The 24,722-nt window shown below is 56.1% G+C and overlaps 1 protein-coding gene across 1 annotated transcript in view; it reads right to left on the bottom strand.

Annotated features, from left to right (window-relative positions):
• Nucleotides 1-1,015: 1,015 nt before the first annotated feature.
• The window catches only part of nst (phosphoglucomutase 3-like protein nst), a gene marked incomplete at its 5' end in the record, with an annotated part of 38,750 nt that continues 15,043 nt past the window's right edge, over nt 1,016-24,722 (bottom strand). The window contains 3 exon segments of the mRNA XM_037237256.1: nt 1,016-2,025; nt 2,027-2,081; nt 15,109-15,224. Coding sequence (XP_037093151.1) covers nt 1,939-2,025; nt 2,027-2,081; nt 15,109-15,224 — 258 coding nt within the window.

Raw genomic sequence — 24,722 nt, 5'->3', positions numbered from 1 at the left:
AGGTTGTAATTGTGTCAGCGAGTACAGGAAGATAAACCACAGGTGGTTATTGGTTACGGGTCGAGAGCAATGGCCATCACTTACTTTTTACGTGTGACTGTGCATTTGTTATACCGACGTGTAGAGCAAAAATGGAAAGACGGAAATCACTGGAAAGACGACAGAAGCAGAAATACTCCCGGCTAGATGTTCGGACAAGGCCAACACCGGTTGACTTCGGACTGACACCAAGGACGGGCGCACTGGAGTAGTTGGAGGTAGCCGAGCGGTCAAACTGACCAGCTCCCCGGCTAGATGTTCAGACCAGGGCCAACACCGGTTGACTTCGGACTGACGCCAAGGCCAGGCGCACTGGGGTTGGAGGTAGCCGAGCGGTCAAACTGACCAGCTCCGCTCTGATATCAGCGTGTAACTTCACGAATGGATTTGGTACATGGATGCCCGAGGGGCTCCCGTTAAAAAGGATATGGTCCCAGTTCTTTCCAATCGGGAAACTTGACATTGAGATGCAAGGGATCATCCTACCATTGTTAAACAATAAGTTTGACGAGCCTTCGCAAGCGTTAGCATCTGAAAGCATAACTTTGCAGACAACAAACGGATGAATCTTAATTGCCGTCCAGTCGCGCGCAGCACTGGCTTATTTATGCTTGCAATGATGTATCACGTACCATGCCACACACACGAGCTCAACACACACAAAGCCAACGGAGACGGGATCGGGCCGGCACGACAGGCACCATGATGTAGAGCCACTCGGATGGCAGAAGTCAGTGGCCGGGCATGACCATTCCATTCCTAGCCACTTCACACCGAACGCTAACTGCACCGCCCGTTCACAGCGGGAGGAGCGCCGTGTCCGGGGAGGGGGAGGGGGAGGGGGAGGGGGAGGGAGGGGGCGTGCTGTGACGCGCGCTCGTCTCCCCACGCCGCCGGCGGTCCCAGGCCGTTCCGCGCGCCGCTCCGTCCGGCCCATTTGAGCCGAGTGGGCGCGACAGGCGACAAACACACGGGGTGAAGCGGACGCCGCTCCGCTGGCGGCGCCGTGTATTCGCACAAAGGTCACTCCTGGCGTCAAGAGGTCGGCGGCCGGAGCGGCTCCGGCGGTGCTGCCCGGCGGCTACCGACGGGCCGTTTGGCCGCTCCGGCACGGCGCCGCGTCGAATCGCTGGGACTCGGTGGCGGCGGCGGCCCAGCACCCCGCGTTCGTCGGCGCGCCGGACCGCTCCGGCCAGCCGGCCGGGCCGGTGAATCGAGATCGACGAGATCCGTCCGACGAGCGTGTTTCGAGGTCGCGCGAGCCGGGACAAGGCACACATTGGTGGAACTTCGTATCCCTGAAGGGGACCTGACCTCCCGCAATTTTGAGCCGGCCTGTTCCCACACTACCTGAACCACTATGCCGAACGCATTGGAAAAATATAATGGGACTTTTCTCTTTTTCAAATACGAGCTTTGTTTCACCAACACTTGTGAGGAAGTTCCGTCCCCGAGGGCACATTCACTGAGCGCGGCACAGCGCGCAGTTCCGTACCTTCACCACCACCAGCACCCACCACTGAGCCCAGCACCCCCCGACTCACAACCCACAACCAGGCTCAAGGCCCACTGCCAGCACTGTCCGTGTGCCGCCGAATCAAACGGCTGGAATGGCTGAAGCATACTATAAACGCAAACAGGTGTTGTCCCGTTTCAGTCATATCTTACAGATAAGTCTCCACAATCACCACTCTGATATGGTCGACAAAGAAGTATAAAATTCGCCGTAAAAACACGTCGCGACACTAAATCGCGATAAAATTGCCGTGCTCGTCGATTACAAAACACAATTTCACGCCCGACGTCCCGTAGGTGCCCTTTGAGCGGATTAATACCGTTGATACAACGTCGGCGGCGCGCCGGGCGTCCGCGCTTGCACTCTCGCCCCGATTGGCCGGCTCACTGGGGCGGGCTGGGGGCCGGGCCCACCCCGCCGGCGTGGCGGTACACGGCCTCGGCCACCTGGTGCGCCAGCTGATCGGCGGCAGGCGCGCGTCTCGGCCTCGGCGTACACCCGCACCACGTCCTCCGTGCCCGACGGCCTGCGGACAGACGCCGTTCACAGGTCACACGTCGATCATGGGCCGAACGGAGGCACCGGGCCCGAGGTCACGCGGGTCAGGTCAGGTCAGATATCGGGCCCAACGAAATCACATATTCTATGTGGCACGGCATGACAACAGGCACAGGTCGTGGGGCGGAGGTCAGACACACGCACCGGCCGGAGTACGCACGGAGTAGTCCGTCCAGCACAGGCATCAGAGCAAGCAAGCGTCAAAGCGAAGCGTCATGTCAAGTGTCAGTCCAGGCGAGTTTCCCTTCGGCCAGGATGCAGGTAGGTGCTCTCTCCACTCAACGGCCCGGCAAATCGGCCACAACCCGCCTGTGACGGGCGTCCCCATCTTCAGGGGGGGGGGGGAGGGGGGTCACACCATCACCACACGAAGGCAGTGCGCCACTGGGTTGCAAGAGTCACGCGAAACCGTTCCACAACACTGCGGACAAGCCCAAGATTGCACTCACATTTGGCCCCCTGCCGCTTCTGCGAGTTACAATGACAAAGAGGGCATTTTTGTTTGCAGCCGAGGCGAAATGCCCGAAGCGCCCAAGTGACACTTCATAGTTTTATAATCGGTGGTCCCGGCACCATCACTCACATACTGAGCAACTTCCGCACCGAGTCGATCAGTGTGTACGGCACCAGCCGGCATGCTCCGAACAACCGCTCCACCGGACAAAAGGAGCCCTCTCCCCGTCTCCGCCGCTTGCGTGTCTCGTCGGCGGCACGCGACGTTTATGGCAGTAATAGACAACGGTAGCTGTCTGTGACGGTAGCGGGCCGCAACGTCGGCCAGCGGCGCCTCTGCACGAGGGTTGGTCGCGGAAATACGCGCGGAAAGCGAAACCAGCCAAGACGAAAGAAGAAAAGGAACAGCGCCGGGCAAAGACGATTACGCATTTATCCAGAGCGAAATCTGTTTGCTTACGCTGCTAAAATCTTAATGCAGATATCAGGTGCCCAAGCACGTCAAGCGGAATGATAATCGATTCATCACCTCATTTTATGACCCTAACAAGCGCATCCCTGCACTCCACGGCACCCGAATGCGACAAGCATTTAATCTCCAAGCGTCAATCTTGAATCTTTAAAGGAAATCAGACAGCAACTTGCCTACCCATCGCGTTCAAACCAACGCGCAATCATTTCAAAAGCTCCTCCATCGTACTGTTTTCGTCGGGTGGTTTACTTCTAACCGCCGCTAGATCTCCACTTAGACTAAAAGCCTCGGCCATCCAAGAGCGAACTTCTCCCGCCGACATCCGGAGTCAAGAATTCCGCCGCACCGCGGTCGGAGACCCCGCGAAGCTGATCAGCCGAGCTCAGCGCGACTCAGCTCGCCTGGGGACCGGCCGAGCTCGGGGCCGCCGGCGGCCCGCTCCGCCGCGCGCGTGTGGAGCGGGCCGGCGCAACGATGCCCGGCGGCGGACTGGACAGCTCAGCCGCTACCGATGACCACCACCCCACGGCTCGTATAAATACGGTTGCACCACTGGCGCCAGCTGCCAGACGACGATTTATTTTCGCTCCTCTCAGGCAAGAGAATCGGGCAAATCTCGTTCCCTGTCTCGTGGGTTTCTAATGCCACGTCTTGCTGAGAATATGCCCAATATAAACCTGTTAGAAATGCATAAATCGATGTCAGCAACAATAAAGAAATACGGAAGGGGGGGGGGGGGGAGCGGATGGTGCTGAAAAGCGACTCATCTGCGTCCTGATTTAGTCGAAACGTCCAAAGGTAGCTACTAAGCATTTCAGCAGGTACCAAAGGTAGAACAAACTGACAACAAGGTACCCTTTTGGCTCAGCTAGAGGGATTTTCTCCGTCCGAAATCCACGCTAAAGACCAGTCCTTCGAATCTCTTCTTCAGCCCTTTTCTGCTATTCCCGGTGGACGCCAAGATCGGAGACCGGAGAGGAGAGGAGACGGAGAAAGAGGACAGGTGTGACGTCATATCTCCGCCAGGAGTTCAGCACGTCAGACCCATCAACTGTCAGCTCGTGCGTTCAAGGCATTTTTTCTTATCAGCCCTGTCAACGGCGTGATACTCGTATCAGCGAGGCACGTGTCCGGCAATCGATTGAGTCGTCTTACATACTTTCACAATACACTCTTTCCTGCCACAGGCATGTAAGCGAACCGTGATTATTTGTCGGCGAGATCTAAAAACAGCGGTCATAGTTCTATACGGCACATGTAGAGAAAACAACCACAAGGAGGGATTGAAACCTAAAAATAGCAGTTTTAGTATTGAACATTTTAACAGTGGAACCAAGTGGAAAAAATGAACGATGCCCATATCGCTACGGACCTCCCTCGATCACTCTTGCATCGCCTTCACTCAAGTCCTTTGCCGATAATCTTGGTCTTTTAACCCACCGCGCGACCGTGAAGCCACTTTAGAGCGGACCTTGCCCGTGCTGATCACTTCCAAGCATGATTTGTACCACATTGAGCAAATGAACTTTGTATCATTCAGATCGTGAAAGGCGATAAGGGCCTTCTCCTTCAGAACATTCAACACCTGTTCAGGGCCACACTCATTTTACCTTACCATATAAATAATCATTGACAGTGAATAACATTTGGTCGATCCAAATAAATATCATTTGGAAAAAAAACAAACGTAAAAGTTTGAATATGTACATCAGTTACAGCTACCACACGGCCTGCAGTGTCCAAATATCATGGAAAACAACTAAAGAAGTGATGTACATGGCGAGAAACACGTAAACATACATTATATACTAGTCCAATGAAGCCCATTAACACTTACGGGAATAAATGCCAACATCCTTGAGGAACGTCCTTGCGGAGACCCTTATGTCAAAATGCATGCTTATATTCATATGACCAAGATAATCGCTCGCGGTCGTAAGCTGCAGCTAGAAGCGGAAATGCACACAACACATTTTACACATCAATAGATTCATAAATACAGCCGCAAATACATATTATGGAGTCAGGTGAGGTCCGAACAAACTCAGGCTGGTCAGGTTAGTGCAATGCTGAGGGCGAAATGGAGTGACACCACACGTGGAATACATCAACTGTTTCTGCAGAGTAACTGTGTTGTCGCAGAGGACGCCAAAACAGCGATACTGGTGGGAGATGATTCGAGTGGCGGGGAGAGGACTGAAATGCGGACGAGAGGGATGCATGGTCGGGCGGCCACTGTTATCCTCTGCCAAACAAGCTGTGCGGCCCTCTAGAGCCGTACTGTTCAATTCTGAACTTATAATCTTTATGTTGGGACCATCCTTGGGGATAATCCTTGTACCCTTTAGAGTTGCAATTTTTGGTTCGGCACTCGGCCGATGCTAATAAGATGACGGCTTAGCGTTCGGAACGCCGTCCAACCCTTAACTGAAGCATTTGGAGCACGACATAGCACATCCATACAGCTTACTTTGTGACTGATTAATTCGTATATCTCCAGAAACTTCTATCAATATTCTTCAGGAACTGAACGTGATGGTGCATTAAACGCGAACGAGACCTGGCGCGAAAATTGCCGGTCGTCTTGCCTGAGCTGCGCCGGAATAAATCGATGTCCAGCAACTGACGCTGGTGGTGGGAACCTGTGCCAACCAACGGCGCTGAGACTCGATTCATTCGTAAGATATGCTCGTATGTGTCACGCTTCGAACACTGCAATAAAAAACAGCTCTTCCGACGGCCAATTCGATAACGTTAAGAGGTGAGACTTGCTAAGATGGACACTCGTGGAAACAATCACACAGGGATACGTTAAAGACAAACACGTACACACACACACACACACACACACACAAACACACACACACACACACACACACACACGCACACGCACACGCACACGCACGCGCACGCGCACGCGCACGCGCACGCACACGCACACGCACACGCACACGCACGCACGCACGCACGCACGCACGCACGCACGCACGCACGCACTTAATATATATATATATATATATATATATATATTCATTAAGCTCATTAAGTAAATATTTCCACGGTTCACGCTTAAAAGACGTGAGCGACATAGTTCGAGATTCCGGAAGTAAAGCGTTGTAGACTTGTACGAGACTGTACAAAAAACTCTGCCTATGCGCCTCCGCTTTCACACGGGAGAGGTTGATCAGCGTACTGACGGGTAGAGCGTGAGCGAAGACAAGAGCTGTCCTGTAGCGATTCGCCAGTGACGCTTTTTGTGAAACAAGTTAATTGGAGTGCTGTTGGTGGCGCTGACTGGCAGCAGGCCAGCCCATTCCTCACGCACGTCCGATATAAGATAAAATTTGCGACGGTCGGAGGCAATGCGCAGCGCAACTTTCAAGATCTTTTGAAGGCGTTGTGTTTTTTTCCCCGACCCGTTGCCATAGACGGCAAGGCAATGTCGGACGCACGAGAGGACCAAAGCGTTGACCAGGGTAGGGCAAAGGTCAGACGGGATCTGATGACGCACATGGGACAGCCTGATGAAGATACCGTTGCATTATGAGAAGGGCAGGCACGTGGGAGTCCCAGGTGAGGCGCTTGTGTAACACCACACCAAGGTTCCTCACGGTGGAACCCTCATGCACGGCATCCTCGCGAAACCGAACAGTGATGGGAGCCAAGCCACGGCAATTTTGCAGGAACCACAAACTACAAGTTCCGGTTTACCAACATTTACTTCCATACCGTGAGAGTGAATCCCTATGTCCGGAGACTCAAGTACCTGCTCCTATGTAGCAATGAACTGTAGCGAGAGTCTCCTTTACAGATATCAACACTTCGTCATCATCAGCTTACTGAGAAACGTGCGCATCAGGGGCGAGCAGGGAGAAGTCGTTGACAAATACCTGGAGAAGCGGGCATAGAGGTGATCGCTGGAATACGCCGATTGGATTGGACAGGAGCTTAAAGGGGTGTCGGCTACCGCGCCCGTCAACGATACCAACAGACTGGGTATGTCCGTAGAGGTAAGAAGGGGTACGATCGATAGAATGGGCTTGAGGTTCGATACGAAACTTTGTGTGGTCGGTCACATCAAATCATTTGGACACATCCAAATGCAGAGCAGAGTACGTTCCTGGCAGTCAGTGGCGGCAAGGATATCATCAGATAACGTAAGGAACACGGGTTTTGTGGAGAAACGGAAACAGAAACCGTGCTAGGATGAGGAAAAGAGGTTACCTTTGACCATGTAGGAATAAAGCTGTCGCTACAACATCTCTACAAGCTTTGGTAAAGCAGAAAAGGTGGAAACTGGTCTGAAGTTTGAGGCGTCTGATGGGCTTCCAGACTTGTGAATAGGATGCACTGTGGAATGTCTTCAGCCACCATGATATTCACAAAATGTGAGGCAGGTACTGATTGAAAATGTGAAGAATAGCGTGGCCAACAATTTAGAAAGCAAATATTAATTACTTCAATGTAAGCACCGTCTGCCCCACAAGCTCCCGCATTTTTCATAGGAAAGAGGACAGGGCGGAGAGAGTCGATACTCATGGGTTTGAAAGGAAAAGAACAGACACCAACACTGGTTACTGGGCATGCAAATTCAAGGGACCCCCTGGCAAGAACCTCACCAGCAGCGCGGGGGCCCCGCCCCACGAAATACTCGCTTGTTGTGGGTGACCCCACGCACAACTCTGTGTGTGTCGACACCTTGCCCTCAACGATTGGGTTGATGTTTCTTACCATGGTGGCCGGACCCTACTTTTTCATCCTGCGGCAATGTCCTGCCTCACATCATGTCTAATGACATATTTCATTTTCCTATCTCAGGCGAGAAAAGCACCTTGGGCAATAGGTCCACGTCGCTGTGCCAGCAGCCGCAGGGTGGCGTCCGAGGCGCGGGGGCCGAGGGGTTGTGAATTTCGATGCGTTGCAGAGGAGCGTGAGAGTATGTAATAGGCTGCAAGAAAGATAGAAAGGCAGACCACTGATCAGCTACACCCACGCTTAAAGACACAGAGCACAATTCGGTGTGGCAGAGAGATGCTTGAAATTATAAAACGTTCAACCTATGCAAACGTCTGCGCTTGATATACGGTGGGTTGGCTCTGTATTTATAAATGTTGCGGTGACCTTAACTTAAAGATGATCACTGTACGAACACCAAAAAAACAACACAAAAACAAGCTATTTAAAACAGATCCCAATTTATGTGTTGGCAAATGCACATATCGACTGAAGATCAAAAAGTCTAAGAGATCTATCAGCGTAGTCCTAGTATGGTCGCTGGAGCTAAAAGGGTACAATTTACATCACCTGCGATACCAATTGGGCATGATGAGTGCAGAAGAGTGCCTTAAAGTTTACATTTCAAGGCAGTCTAAATCCGCAGTAAGCTGAGCTTATGAGTTACGTGGCAACCTACACCGTGCGTGCAGGTTAAAACGACGCCCGCGCTGTGAGGTGATTGGCAGCCAGGGTTTCAAGCTTATTATTATTTGAGCCACACACCAACTGAAGCCTCTTAACATTTAACCATGTTTTAGCCAGATGCTGAGCATGTTCAACCATGTTACAATGTGTGGCGTCGTGTAGTTCCTGTTTCGCTGAGGAAACCGTCGTTTCCACTGGTTGACTTTACAACTTCGGCACTGATGCGCAGGCAGCGACGGTGCGATCCCACTGTGAGATTTTATAAAATTAAAACTGATGCTTACAAGAAAGCGCTTGTGAAAACATACTGTAGATAAAACCTTTGCAGGCTTCAGCTGGGCAGGGAAATTGATTACAAGGTATACGGTAATGCGATTAATTAAAGGCATGGCAGTTCAAAAGGCGAGTTGCTGCCAGACATGCCAATGGGGAAAGGCAAAAATTGCAAGTTACAGAGCCAGTCTGCGCACTAATGGTGTTAGCAGCCAAACTGCATTCCGTCACTAAGCACGATCTTCACAGAATGATATGCCATTTTACAAGACCAATAAACATTCTTTTTCTTTAAGTAAGAAACAAATAACATTTTGCCCGTGCAGATTGTGGTGTATTCCACATGGTGGTTACGGGAGGACTTTCTGGCAAAACTACACCTCATAAAATGCTTCGTGACATTATTTTGCACAGCGGTCAGCTGGGCTTGCGGAAGAGGAGGGAGGAGACAGCCGCAGACCACATTCTCAGCAGCCGTTAACCACAGGCCTGAGGACGGCCAACCGATGTCAGAGATAGCCGCGGCCCCAGCAGCCGTTGTTACGTTCAGGCGTCAGGACGGCCAGCCGGTGTCACAGACAGCGTTCACAACAGCAGCCGCCGGTCAAAAACAGCTCCGTTCGGTGGTGCGTTCTGCGCGCCAGCCGCTAACCGCTGCCGGCGGCGGCGGCGCGACATAGCACGCCCGCCGGAGCGAGCCCGTGGTCCCCAGGGCGCCGCCGGAGTGGCCCGCCCTCTTCCGGCGGCCGTGCGCCAGACGTCGCCGCTGATCGGGTTCAATATTTGACGGGAGGCGGCGCTGGGCGCGCAGCCGGCAGCATCCACTCGCCCGGCTCTGACCGGAGCGTCACGTAAGTAATGAGCAAAGTTAAATTGCTACATTATGGCTCGAGTCAATTCGGACGGGCCAATTTCCACGTTCAAAGTACGTACCGAGCGAATGGAATCAGGTCAAATGTGTATGGCTGGAATAAACTGAATATGCACAGCAGAAGCAGGAAACGCAACGCGCATAAAAACAAGAAAAACAGGAACAAGGACGAAGGAAACGGGAATCAAGGATGAGAAGGCAAAGGTGGGATTGTGAGAAGAAAAGATCATGAAATAAGAGAAAGGTTGACAATGCCACGCTGTGCAAGAGAATACAAATAAAAAAGAAAGCAGGAGAGGAGACAGCAAAAATACAAGAGAGAGAGAGAGAGAGAGAGAGAGAGAGAGAGAGAGAGAGAGAGAGAGAGGAGAGAGAGAGAGAGAGAGAGAGAGAGAGAGAGAGAGAGAGAGAGAGAGAGAGAGAGAGAGAGAGAGAGAGAGAGAGAGAGAGAGAGAGAGAGAGAGAGGAGAGAGAGAGAGAGAGAGAGAGAGAGAGAGAGAGAGAGAGAGAGAGAGAGAGAGAGAGAGAGAGAGAGAGAGAGAGAGAGAGAGAGAGAGAGAGAGAGAGAGAGAGAGAGAGAGAGAGAGAGAGAGAGAGAGAGAGAGAGAGAGAGAGAGAGAGAGAGAGAGAGAGAGAGAGAGAGAGAGAGGAGAGAGAGAGAGAGAGAGAGAGAGAGAGAGAGAGAGAGAGAGAGAGAGAGAGAGAGAGAGAGAGAGAGAGAGAGAGAGAGAGAGAGAGAGAGAGAGAGAGAGAGAGAGAGAGAGAGAGAGAGAGAGAGAGAGAGAGAGAGAGAGAGAGAGAGAGAGAGAGAGAGAGAGAGAGAGAGAGAGAGAGAGAGAGAGAGAGAGAGAGAGAGAGAGAGAGAGAGAGAGGAGAGAGAGAGAGAGAGAGAGAGAGAGAGAGAGAGAGAGAGAGAGAGAGAGAGAGAGAGAGAGAGAGAGAGAGAGAGAGAGAGAGAGAGAGAGAGAGAGAGAGAGGAGAGAGAGAGAGAGAGAGAGAGAGAGAGAGAGAGAGAGAGAGAGAGAGAGAGAGAGGAGAGAGAGAGAGAGAGAAGAGAGAGAGGAGAGAGGGAGAGAGAGAGAGAAGAGAGAGAGAGAGAGAGAGAGAGAGAGAGAGAAGAGAGAGAGAGAGAGAGAAGAGAGAGAGAGAGAGAGAGAGGAGAGAGAGAGAGAGAGAGAGAGAGAGAGAGAGAGAGAGAGAGAGAGAGAGAGGAGATGGAGAGAGAGGAGAGAGAGAGAGAGAGAGAGAAGGAGAGAGAGAGGACGAGAGAGGAGAGAGGAGAGAAGAGAGAGGAGGAGAGGAGAGAGAGAGAGAGGAGAGAGAGAGGCGAGAGGAGAGAGAGAGAGAGAGAGAGAGAGAGAGAGAGAGAGAGAGAGAGAGGTGATGTGACTGTCAAAGTTCGATTTCTATGAACTATTTCCACTCTGAGCCAATGCATCCTTAACCCTGCACACCACGCGTCTGATGAGGTTCTACTTCACCTGTGCTACTCCACGTCTGATGCCGTCCCCAAAGGCTTGATGTCTCTTATAAGGTTTGCAAAGTGGAGAGAAGGCAACCCGACCCCAAACTGCTGGCGTTGAGTTTTCTCTGAGCTGAAAATGAGTTGACAGCAAAGAAGAGTGGTTTCTGCGGAGGAAAACAACTTTCAATTTAAGTGCTATTTTTAAGCAGGTCGAAAGGAATAAAAGCAGACTAGCGTACTAACCACTTGGTTTCCAGCGCATGCTAACCGCGCTTCAACACCCTTTCCTGCATAAAATGGTCCTGCGGTGGTAATATGTCAACACTGTTAAGACCGCTTTGACCCACAACTTTGAGCATGCATGGGACGTGTATTCGTGCTTTGGTCGCTCTGCTCAGCGCCAACGCCACGGCCACAGCAATCTCCACTCTCGTGAAGCTCCCTCTGTCCTGCCATCAGCCAGACAACGGCTTGGGGCGAGCGACGCAAAAACAGCGCCCAGCACCCCGTTATTTATAGGTCGGCAGCAATATACGGGCAGCCACTCTCCGTCTGTATTGTAAAAGCCTGCCGGTGGCTGCGGTCGGCACAGCGGACGAGAGCGGTGCAGGAGGCGGCCGCTGCGCGAGCACAGGCGACGGGGGTCGTCACAGCTCTCCGCCGCGGACCGGGCCGGCACACGGACACTCCCCGCTGACGCCGCGCAGAACGGCCCGCGCCGCCGGGAAGCGCGGGTCGGACGCGCCGGTGCGCGGCGACTCGGGGCTGCAGAAGCACGGCGGCATAGACATATCTCACCAATGTCCTTCGTTTGACAGTTCTGGGCCATTCAAGTCAGCTTGCACGTCTCAGATCAGAACGTTCGCAGACTGCTGTCTCAGCAAGAGGGAGGATGCAGAAGGAGATAGATGGGTTCACTTTCCTACGCAATGGGCCCGAACACATCCTTAAAGAGAATGTTCCACGTTTGAATATATTTAAGCACGCATTACATATGATGAAACAAAATTGCTCGTGGAAAAGACTGCTGTAGACAACAAAATTCTCTATTTAGTAAATATGCTTATCAATTCGTCATTGTTTGATTGCCTCGTCGTACCTTGCACCACAATAATTGAGAGCCAGTGGACGGCCGTTATATCTGGGAATGGTGTTAGCGAATGCCAGATCCGAACGACTCGAAGATCATATTTCTCCTGGCCTTGATCACCGCATGGCCAATGAAACTTACAGGATTTCAAGGACGTTATTATGGCGTCATAGATGCGTGGGTGACTTTGGAATGGTCTTCCACGAAACAGTCTGCACAGCTTCGCGGGAGTGTACCTCAGGAACTAGAGGGGTTTATGTATTAAGAAGGCCAGGAATTTGAACTCAAAATGTGGAACACTTCCTCTAACCACGGCGGGCACTAGTAGTCCCCTATTTGCCGACGGGAAGTCACTGTTGCAAGACGCAGATCCAGCCTAGTCACTGATGGATCGGCCCAATCAAAGGCCGACAAATCGCCGGACGCGACCCTGCCACAGCCGGGGGGGGGGGGGGGGGAGAGGGGGGGGGGGGGCACAGCTGACCGTCGAGGGCCACACGTGACCCTGCCACGGCCGGCATCTGACCGTCGGGGGTCACACGTGCCGCGAGCCGACGCGAGCAAGCGCTCCCAGCTGGGCACGGCTGGCCAAGTTCGACCGTCTCCCCGCAGTAACGGTCGTCTGCGGCCGCGCCGGCTCCGCCCGATCGCAGAGGATTGCTCCGGCCGCGGGCGGGGCACGCGAATGGCCGCCAACTCCTCCCGAATGACGGACCGTTGGAGAGTACTGCGCTGCCTGTAATGCCGCAGTGCAGCCGAGGTCGGTGCGTTCAATGTGGTCAAACCGTTCGACGGCCTGGACCAGAGGCGGATACTGTCATCTTCCGGACTTGCCAGGATTAGCCATTACGAACGGGGCCGCGGCACGGCCCGGCCTCGACGACAACTAACCGGGCATTCGGTAGCGGCAGCGCTCCGGCTCAGCCCAGCTGGACAGCCCTGGCTGTCTTCACATCCCTTGATCATACCACCACGGAGGTGTTGGCAGCACGTAACACAGGTAATAACAGTTGTTCCGCAATATTGGCAGGGCATTTACATGCAAGCTGTCCAACTTCGCAACATCATGTTTTCCGCATCATTGCAATGCCACTCTAATATCACCTCCCTCATTTGATTAACATGGGATGTGCGTGCGTGCGTGCGTGCGTGCGTGCGTGCGTGCGTGCGTGCGTGCGTGCGTGCGCGTGTGTGACTTGCTCAGATTGCAAGAGATTTCGAAGGCCACGCGTCGCAGCGACATGAAAGAACACATTCTAACGCAGCTGCAACTCGCTGCGGACCGCGAAGGGGAGGGCAGTTTTAACGAGGAATAAAAAGGATAATCGCTCTGTCAATTGAGGTGGATGTGTGCAAAATGACACACGTAATCGTGCGCAAACCAGGAATACGCCCGTTTGGCGGTGTTTTCAAGGGGTTATGTCAGATTTCGGCAGTCAGAATCCGTAAAGGCGTGACACCAGCTGCGCGATATCTGTAAATGCGCCGTCTACATGCCAAATGCGGCAACAGTCAGTCAGGAGAGCGGCGGGTGTCAAACTTCCGGGTGTCAAGAATCCGTCTTGGATACAACACGTCACGGGCTACATGGAAGAGCAAACAGGCTACGAACACAACACTGGAGTGTGCGTCCATGCACCGCGACCTATACCCACATGAAACGTTCGGGTTTTTACCAATACTGGTCACAATCGCCTAGAAGGTAAATAATGCCCTACTCATCGATTTCGTCAATTAACCTTGCCAGGCCTCACCAGAACCATAGCCAGGCGATATTCATAGATGCGTCATTTGCAATGGTGTGAGTGAGCGCTAGACATATGTGTACCTCTGCATGCGTGCCAAACTGTGAGGACGACAGGCCCAGCTCCTGGCGTTTCGAATTCCGAGCTCGTACGTTTAACATACCCACCTTTCATACGTCTGGAGATACTGATCAAAACACGTGAAGCAATCATTGCAACCCGGTATCCCTTATCTAATTCATGGAAAATGCGTGTTCCTACGCGCTGGCAAGGCTCATTCGCATGGGACTCCCCTGAGGTGATGATCTGCATTCATCGACGTTGTTTGTCGCCTGACGGTCAGGCCGTGCACGCCCGCCAGCGGCCGGCTTCCCCGCAGGCGCGGCGCGGCGAGGCAGCAAACGATCTTGCAAGTCAAGGGAACAGGGGGAGGGGAAGGAAGGGCAAGTGTTTGCTTAAGTCGGTCGCAGATGACTCAAAGACGTCCAGATCCCGATCTCTGATTAAACGGAAAATTATACGGAATGCATCGCGGTTGACCATCCCAACGAGAAGATTGTCTAGACAAATGAGCACGTTTTTCGGCCACTGTATGCGCCTCAGCACCGGGAGATGCATGCCAAAACCTCATCCCCGTTCCATTCCTCTGCCAACAGGCGCAGGGAATTCCAAAACGAACACTGACGGCTCCAACATCACCCATGCTGACAGGCATGAATGGACCAGGAACGCCAGCGCAGAAGGCCCGTACGTCACAGCACTCTCAGCATCACCACACGAGCAAAGCGTGGTCCGAACAAATGACATTTCCAGCCCGAGGACAGCAACGACCGCAAGGCGTCCTCCGAACGACATGGCCACGGCTTGCTCTGAAGTGACATCGGACGGGCCTCCATGCGACACAAGACCCGGAGCGGTCTGCGGAGCTCGGCGCGGGGGGGGGGGGGGGTCCGCGGATGCCGCGGGGCCGGCAGCGCGCTCCGCGGCCGTCACCAGCTGTAAACAGGCCGGCGGCACGGCGCGAGGCCAGGCGACACGGCATCAACACGGCGCGTGACGGCGTTATTTCGAGCCGGCGCCCGGGCGGACGGCGTCGGCGCCACCGGCCCGCGGCGGTGACGGCTCCATCGGGAGCAGGTCACCCCGGCGCAGCCTGCGGCGGCGCCGGAGCGGCCGGAGCGTCCGCTGCCAGCTCAGCGGCTCACCTGACGAAGGCGCGGCCCTGCGGCTGCTGGCTGACCAGGCCGTCGATCTGCTGCTGCAGGCCGGCGGGCGTCACACAGCGCCGCTCAGCGTCGGCCGTCGTCACGGCCGTACGGTCCTGCAACAGCGGCGGCCGGCGGTCACCGCGGACGTCCCGCCGGCGGAGGTGGCGTCATTAGCGCGCCGCTCACGCCGCTCGCGCCGACGGCGCCGCGTCGGCACATCGCCGGCGCCTCACCGCGTCGGCCGGCGCGTCAGCCGCTCGGTCATCGCGGCGACGGCCTGTCGGTGCGGCGCCGGCCGCACAGCTGACACGAGCGGCGGCGCGCCGCCACTCGCCGGTGTCGGTGGGGCTCGGTGCAGAGCGCCTATACGTGGTGCCACTCCAAGTAGTCAGTCACACAGGCGCCAGTACACTCAGCAAGTCACAAGCAAGTGCATTCTTATAACATCCATGCATAACATACGAATCGAGAGGTTAGCTATTGATGCAGGCAGCGACGGCTCCTGGGGATGAAGGCTCCTAGTATGGTGTGGCAGAACCACTGAGCTGTGAAGACCACAGCACGGGGAGTCAGGTGCCTTTCAATGGCCATCAGGGTCCCGAGAAAGTGCTCTCGAGACCTAACATTGGTCTCGCCGGGCTGTGAGGAAGTTTCTAGTTTGGAGAACCTACTTGAGTCAGGTAAATAGCTCATGCATTTCGCGCGACACTCAGAGGGGCACGAGGAACAAAACAGCGTGAAAATGGACTTCCGCGACCAGTGCCGTATTCAGACGGACCTCCACCCTAATAGAAGGTCTCGCAAAGCCACAATACCGTAACAGGACAAGCAGGATCTCCGAGCTCAGACACACTTTGAGAGCTAGGTTAAATGAAAACAGCTTTAGCGAAGTTTTAACACCGAAAACGCCGTGGCAAGAAGATATTCTCAATGACCGGACGACATTTGGTCCCATACAGCCTCCTTCGGGCTCACCACTGGGAGCGCCACTGTCCCCAAATTGGTTCCCAGTCACTTACAGACATGTGCACCCCGCCGCGCAACAGTGTTCCCCCCAACGCCGGACAGAGCGACATGAGCCGCGGTCCGGGCGGCGGTGTCGTGGCAGCACTCACGGCAACCTTTCCGTGCAGATCGCACGCCTCCAGCAGCGGAACAGGCAGCTTTGTGAATAGCCTGCGTTATTTTACCCGCGGGCAGTTAGTCACGCCGACGTGTGAAAGGGAGCAGCACACTGGCGGCGATATTTTAGCGTGCGTAGCCCACGACAGGCTCCGACATTGACTGAGCCGCCTATTGATTATCCTGCTCGGCCTCCGTCCGCCGGTGGGTCCGGTCGCCTCCAGATGAAGACACTGGCGGCCGGCTCATTCCCCCTTCGGCCTCGGCGCAGTGTTTCAGCAGAACATCATCAGCCGGCGGGCGGGACAGCCGGCGCCGGCCGGCCGCCCTCGCTGCGGCGGCGGCGGCGGCGGCGGCGGGGGGCGCCACTGCCGCCGCCGGCACCTCCACTCATGAGTTGCCGGGCGGCCCGACCATCATCAACTGGCGGCACCGCACGGCGCGGCCGCATCAACGCCCGACGCCCGCAATCTGTCCCATTTAGGATTGGCGGCGCTCAGCGGAAAGGTCATTCGCCACGGGGAACGGACGCCAGCCCGACCACAGCAATGGAATTGGGACGAACGTTTCCATGCCTGAATCTGCGACGGAAGCAACGGGCTCTCCTGCACGCGCCCGCAAAGCCATGTCCTCCTAGGTGGCAAGGATGCTGCATGCATTTAAATGAACTGTTTCTCGAGCGGGATGCATCACCTTCTGCTGATCGTACCACAAATGACAGGTTTTGGCCGTGATGCCCGTATCTATAAATACCAGCTGTTAATTACATGAGGTCGGCAGAATGCGCCGGCGGCACTCTGTCGCCGCCCTGGCACCTATCAGCCGAGCCACGCGCGGTCCGCACCGGATGCCAGCCATCGCCAGCCACCCACCTGAGGTCACAGCATTCATTAAAGGCCTCGTGGTGCGTGGCATCCCGACAATGCCGATTAAGACTTAAGTGCGCTATGTTGTCGGGTCTCTTCAGCTTGCATGAACTCAACGGAAACAGACGAATGGCCAGCCGGTGTCGCCCCGGGTGCCACATGGTGCAAAGTGGGGCCGACATTGAGGTCAGCGGGACGGACACTGAGGTCAGAGGGACGGACACTGAGGTCGGCGGGACGGACACTGAGGTCGGCAGCGCCGACACTGCGGTCAGTAGGGCCGACACTGAGGTCAGTAGGGCGGACACTGAGGTCAGTAGGGCAGACACTAACGTCAGTAGGGTCGACACTGAGGTTAGGAAGGTGGACACTGAGGTAAGCGGGGCGGACATTGTGGTCAGTGCGGCGGACACCAGGGTGAGTAGGCCCGACACTGAGGTTAACAAGGTGGACACTGAGGTCAGCGGGGCGGACACTGCGGCCAGCAGGGCGGACACTGAGATCAGCAGGGCGCACACTGAGGTCAGCGCGGCGGACACTGAGGTCAGCAGGGCGGACACTAATGTCAGCTGGCGTATCTCCACTGTCACGCGGCGGCCCCAAACGACTGGCCGACACTGGGACGGTCATGCTGAGGCGGAAATAATTCATACTTAAATCCAGACATCCAACACTGGAAATGACAGCCAGTTTCTGCACGACTATCTCAAGACAAGGTTTCTCCGACGTCCCCGTCCAGCAACAGGTCGTACCAAACATCATCTGATCCTCAAGGGAAAGCCGTGTTTTGTCTTTGCATTGCCCTGCGCAATTCCGCACATTACGAGGCACCATCGCATATTCCGGCGCATCGCCTAGCCAGTGTGACCTGCCGGCTTTACACCCTGTCAGGCGTTACACTGTCTGACCGCGGGGGAGGGGGGGACTGGCGGGATATCACACCGTCTGACCGGAGGGGGAGAGGGTGGCGGATACACTGTCTGATCGCGGGAGGGAGGGGGGGGGGGGGGGGCTGGCGGGGCATTACACTGTCCCACGCCCCAACCCGCTGTGGGGGCATTAGCCAACAGTGCCTAATTAAGCCGGGCTACGACGCAGCAGTTCACCATCTGCAGCATTACTCCACCGTCTGGTGCATTCATTACCCGCTCCGTGCGCGTCGGGCGGCCGCGTCTGACGCAGGCCGGCGGCAGCCACGATCCCGCCTCTTCGGCCGACCCGCCGTGCCGCGCTGCAATGCGGCACAGTCTACACTGTCCACCACAGCGTCAGTCATGCGCCCGACAAGCGCTTGGACGCTCGGCGGAGCACCCAAGCCAGGCAAACAATCCAATCCAACTAGCCTATCGGATCAGATTTCTGCCATTCCGAGTCGATATCTCTGAGATGCTGGTCGATTTTTATCGTAAACCTCAATATCTGTATCATTTTTATGCTGAAGAAATGAGAGCTGGGGGAAAGCACTGGTGCCCTACGAGCCCACCACACCTGGCTGATCATGTGGCCCCATCTAAAGCTCCCACGGCTCTGGCGCCATCGCCATGATCCGCCGCCGCCGCCTCTGACTGCGCCGTGAGCCGTCTCAGCGACGTCGTTTCCGGCGCGCCGGCAGGCCGCACCGGGGTCGGGCGGGTCGTCGCGGGCCACGTGCCGGCAGAGGCGGCCGCGCACCGTCTCGCTCTGGGCCGGCCGTAATTGGCCGGCCCAGAGCGGCGCAGTCGGCCCCATGTAGATTTACGCCCATTACCCGGACGTGACCGCCTCCAGCGGGGCCGGGAGCGGGGTCGCGGCGCCGGGCGGCGCGCGGTCTGAGCGGACAGAGGTCAGCTGGGAGCAGCGCTGGTGTCGAGCGGACGGAAGTCAGCTGGGAGCAGCGCTGGTGTCGAGCGGACAGAAGTCAGCTGGGAGCAGCGCTGGCGTCCAGCGGACAGAAGTCAGCTGGGAGCAGCGCTGGTGTCGAGCGGACAGAAGTCAGCTGGGAGCGGCACCGGTTCCGAGCGGGCAGAGGTCAGCTGGGAGCGGCGCCGAGCCGAGCGGACAGAGGTCAGCTGGGAGCGGCGCCGGTGCAGAGCGGGCAGAGGTCAGCTAGGAGCGGCGCCGGTGCCGAGCAGACAGAGGTCAGCTGGGAGCGGCGCCGGTGCCGAGCGGGCAGAGGTCAGCTGGGAGCGGCGCCGGTGCCGAGCGGACAGAGGTCAGCTGGGAGCGGCGCCAGTGCCGAGCGGGCAGAGGTCAGCTGGGAGCGGCGCCGGTGCCGAGCGGACAGAGTTCAGCTGGGAGCGGCGCCGGGCCGAGCGGACAGAGATCAGCTGGGAGCTCAGCTGGGACTGTTAGACCATGGCGGCGGCTGACGTCGACCACACGGGACCCCGGCCGCGCGTGGCGTCGGTCCCACGCCACCAGACGGCTGTCGTCGGCCCGGCGCCGCCAGGCCTCTGACACGACCCCAGCCGCGATGGCATCATCAGACAGTCAACCAAGTCGCCGTTTCATTGTGAGCGGCCGGCCGCGGGCGCTGGGGACGCCTGATTGCGGCGGCGGCAGCCACAGCTGGCACGTCGGCAGCTGATGAAGGATCGCCCCGCTCAGGCAGTGTAAGCGGAATTAACGCCACCGCGCGGGCAGCTGGGCATGGGAGCGTCAACGCCGCACTAATAGACAGCTGACATGAAAACATAAAGACTTCCGGCCAACAAAGAGCCGCAAGGGCTCATTGAGATTGGTCTACCTCAGGTTCCGTACACATCCTCAAAACTAATCACATGGCCAACATAAATTTTGCATCAAAATGTAGGTTAAATAAGATCTTTAGACCGATAGAACTTGTCCAAACGGTTTTTAATGCTGCTAGAGAGGGACTTCCTACAACTTCGTTTGTCAACCCATTCCAATGGTTCACTATTCTTTGACTGAATGACATCTGCCTTTTCATAGTTCTACTTCTACCTTTTACTAAATGAAACTGGTTTCCTCTATGTCTTAGCCTACTTTCCAGTGCTCCATGTAGATCTACCTTATCAATCCTCTTCATAATCTTGTATATACCTCTACCAGATCCTCTCTAAGTCTGCGATATTTCAGTGAACGCAAATCCAAGGCCCTAAGCCCATCCTTATATTCTAAGTCGCAGATCCCGTTTATCATCCCAGTTACTTTTCCCTGTACTCTTTCCAGTCTACCTATATCTTTTTGAAAGCATGGAGACCAGGCCTGTACACAATACTCTAGCTGTGGTTTGATATAAGCTAAGTACAACTTTTGACAACATTCATACTCTGGTAATGAGCGCTCCTGTTTACAAGTCCCCGCATCCGAAGTACCTTGCTCCTAGCAGCCGCGCCCCCTCCGCCTAACGTCAGACGGAGGGGGGGGGGGGGCGGCAGGCCAGCGCGATGCCGCCCCTACCCTCTGCCTTCTGGCGATTGGAGGGAGCCTCGACACCAATGAAAGGATGGGATTTCCACACCAGACGTGAAACTGGTGGCTCCGTGCTTCCACTTCACATGTTGGGCTGGTGGCTCTGTACTTCCACACTACATGTTGGGCTGGTGGCTCCGAACTTCCACACCACATGTTTGGCTGGGGACTTCCTACTTCGCCTGCAGTTATACAGGCATCTCCGAAACGCTTCTTACGATCTTCAATAGTACCTCACGATCATGAATTCGGGAGCCAGATCTAAGCGGAGACGTTGGTATCCAAGTTCGAAGATCAGCAAGCTCTTCGCTTGCACTGCACAATGAAGCCGCCGTTTCTTTCAGTTTTCAACTAGGTCTGTCTGCCTCCGCCCCTTCGCTGGATATCCTATTGCTGCCAGTCCCAATCAACGTCTCATACGACCGCCTGGTCGGCTACCAGCGCAGCTGCTGGCCAGCTTTTGGCCGGCTACCAGTGCAGCATTTGCCTAGCCTCTGGCCGGTTACCAGTCCAGCTTCCAGCCAGCCTCTGGTCGGCTACCAGTGCAGCCTTTGGCCAGCTTCTAGCCGGCTACCAGTGCAGCCTCTGGCCGGCTACCGGCGCAACCTCTGGCCGCAGACCGTGACGTCAGCCGAGCACCACGTGACACGTCGGGCGACGTCTGCCGAGCCCCACGTGACCCGCCGAGTGACGTCAGCCGATCACCACGTGACCCGCCGGGTGACGTCAGCCAGCCGCCGCACGGCCACTGCGCTAACGATCACGTGGCCTTCCTCACACGTGTTGCATATATGTCATGCCAACTACCAGCGGCCTTTCTTCATGAGCTGTATGTATTGCAGCGCCACAGGGAGTACGAACAGCAGGCGGGCGGCCATAAATAATAGCACGATTAACGAGCCCAATGCAGCCACGTGCATACCGCCCTTGACGGCATGACGGCGGTCGATAAACGGGTAACAATTCAGCTGCCACCATCAGTCAATGCGCGGCGATTTGCAAGCGTTATGTATATCAACGATATTAGTAATCCGTCCAGGGTTTTGGCGAACGAAACCCTTACGCCTTTTTGCCGAACCTTCTCGTTTATCGTCTGAGGTATAACGGTGAACGTTATGATAAATGGGTAGAACGTGACAAAACAAATGGGAAGTTTCTCATGGGATGGGATGTATTGTCTGTAGACGTTTTCGCTCCTTATCGGCGATACCATCTGGGTGAAAATGTACTAACCTGTATAGACCACCCCACTCTGAACACTGGCTTCTGTGTAAACAATCTACGGCCATTACTGATACATCCACGTCAAGCATTGACACTACGTAGATGTGAAAAAACTTCCCAGTCACTTCACAAGTGACCAATAAAATATACCTTCTTTTAATATACTTCTTACATATTACCATGATAAATGCTGTTTCACCATGCATCAGGAAAATTCAATTCATACGTATGTAGAGCTTTGTCTTCGAATGAACTGACAATTTGTGGGTGCGAGAATGGCGAGATCGGACAAGCACGCGATGTTTTGCAGCTTATCTAGATTGTCTGAGCAAAGAGGCACCACTACACTGTCCGGAGACCACACGCTTCGTGCCACACACGGAATAACACAAACACATTGCGCTTCTTGTGAGCGCTTTTTCAATTCACTTACGAGGACTTCACAGACCAGCCCTCAGCGAACAATCGAGAATATCGCGACAGAATAAACGAACAAGATGACAAAGTGCACGCACAAGTTTATGGCGAACAGACTCAGTCCATCGATCGCACACACAACCGCCTGTGCCAGTGCAGCAGGAGCGAACCCGTGTCCACTCCCAGAGCGGCCGGAGCGGGCCTGTGTCCACTCCCAGAGCGGCAGGAGGGGGTCCGTGTCCACTGCCAGAGCGACAGGACCGGAGCCGTGTCCACTCCTAGAGCGATCGGGGCGAACCCGCGTCCACTCCCAGAGCGGCCAGAGCGGGCCTGTGTCCACTCCCAGAGCGGCCTGGGCGGGCCTGTGTCCGCTCCCAGAGCGGCAGGAGGGGGTCCATGTCCACTCCTAGAGCGGTCGGGGCGAGCCCGTGTCCGCTTCCAGAGCAGCCGGAGGGGGTCTGTGTCCACTCCTAGAGCGGTCGGGGCGAGCCCGTGTCCGCTTCCAGAGCGGCAGGAGCGGGCCCGTGTCCACTACCGGAGCGGACCCGCCCCCTATCACGAGCTACGACGGTGTCTGACAGACGGACAGCGCCGCGTTTGCCCCTCCCCCGACAGTGGCAGTCGTCTTGGAGGGAGGCTGGGGAGGGGGCATCGCCGGAGCGCCGATATTGCCAGCCGGCCTACGGCGACCGGGACCGGAGACGAAATCGGGACCGGAGATCGGGGCTCGCAACCGGAGACGGGATAACAGGACCAGAGACAGGAGATCAGAACCGGAGACGGGCACGAGAGCTTGCGCTGGGGATGAGAGGCCACAACCGGAGACGGGAGTCGAGGAACGGAGACGGACTCGGGTACCTGAACTGAACACGGTATGTCAGAAACGGAGACGGAGTATCAGAGCCGGAAAGAGACCAGGTTATCAAGACCGGAGATTCACAGGGCACATGTGACCTAAACCGCTTGGAACATGCCAGTTCGAAAAAAAACATTTTCGGAACTTCCTACGTGCTTTAAAACAATTCAAATTTAAAACATTCAAGAAAGCAGTTCTTTCCCTACACGATGGTCCTAACCGAGTGTACCAGAAGCAAAAGACACATCATTTCCACCTACGTATGTCAGACTGGGCAGCTGCCGGTCAAGACCAGTTCACGTCCGGTGTAGCCTGCTCCCGCCCTGCCCTCACATCTGATGAAGCCTGCTCCCGCCCTGCTTCACGTCCGGTGTAGCCTGCTCCCGCCCTGCCTTAACGTCCGGTGTAGCCTGCTCCCGCCCTGCCTTAACGTCCGGTGTAGCCTGCTCCCGCCTGCTTCACGTCCGGTGAAGCCTGCTCCCGCCCTGCCTTAACGTCCGGTGTAGCCTGCTCCCGCCTGCCGTACGTCCGGTGAAGCCTGCTTCCACCCTGGTGAAGCCTGCTCCCACCTTGCCTCACGACCGGTGAGGCCTGCTCTGCCAGCAGCTTGTTACGGACGCTCACCAGGGAAATCTGTGTCAAATTGCTTCATGATCAAGCTAACGAAGATATCTACTTCCATCCAAAGAGGGTCCCTTGTGCCAAGAATGGGCTGGTCATATTTTCAGGGAGCCTTTGGTTTCAGGTTCTCCAGTGCGCCACTCAAATCACGCGTACAGTATTTGGGTTACGACATACTGGTTACACGTGGCTGGTTACCGATATTTAGACAGCCAACAGCCATTATAACCAGCAATGAGCGTACTTCATCTAGTTAAGCGCCTTCCACAGCTGGATCTCCACCTGTCTGCCGCACTTGGCCTTGCTCAGTGTCTTCTTGAGTCCAACAACACATCATTTGTGAGCACACCATACGGCGCGGAGCCAGCACAGCCCGTCCCGCGGCATTACAACAGAACGCCACTATGCGGGACAAGAGGAGCCCCCGGCGCGTGCCATCACGCCACACGCCACTCGACCGGGCACCGCACCCGACCGGGACGAACATCACCTCGGCGCTGTCACGAGGCATCGCCCACCGGCGGCGGCCGTACCGACCCGAGCCGTACCGGGCGGGGTATCGCCGCGACGCAGCGCTCCCGCGCGGGGTATCGTCACGACGCCGCGCTCCCGGGGGGGGGGGGGAGGGCCCGGGCCGTGCCGGGCGGGGTATCGTCACGACGCGACGCTCCCCGGCGGGGGGGGGGGGGGCCCGGGCCGTGCCGGGCGGGGTATCGTCATGACGCCGCGCTCCCCGGCGGGGGGAGGGCCCGGGCCGTGCCGGGCGGGGTATCGTCACGACGCTACGCTCCCCGGCGGGGGGCGGGGCCTCGTCGCACGCAGGCGGCCCGCGCCGTGAGACATCCGCAGCGCGCGGCTCGGTCGCCACCAGGCCGGGTCACCATCCCATCAGTGGCCGAGCCATCCCTCGCCATTAATCTCGGCCGGCGTCGGGCATTTGTCTGCGTGGATAATGAGCCGGCCGGCGGAGGCTCCGCACAGATTACCGTTCGGTTGGGCGGTTAGGCAGCGCGTGGCGGCCGGGACCAATGTCGCAGCACCGCCACTGACCCCTGGTCGCGGTGTTCGTCCGCAACTCGTGCCGCGGCCGG

The sequence above is a fragment of the Pollicipes pollicipes genome, unplaced genomic scaffold, assembly GCF_011947565.3.
Source record: "Pollicipes pollicipes isolate AB1234 unplaced genomic scaffold, Ppol_2.1 Scaffold_7261;HRSCAF=8764_pilon_pilon_pilon, whole genome shotgun sequence".
In the NCBI taxonomy this organism is placed as follows: domain Eukaryota; kingdom Metazoa; phylum Arthropoda; class Thecostraca; order Pollicipedomorpha; family Pollicipedidae; genus Pollicipes; species Pollicipes pollicipes.
This window is presented reverse-complemented; position numbering and strand designations above follow the sequence as displayed.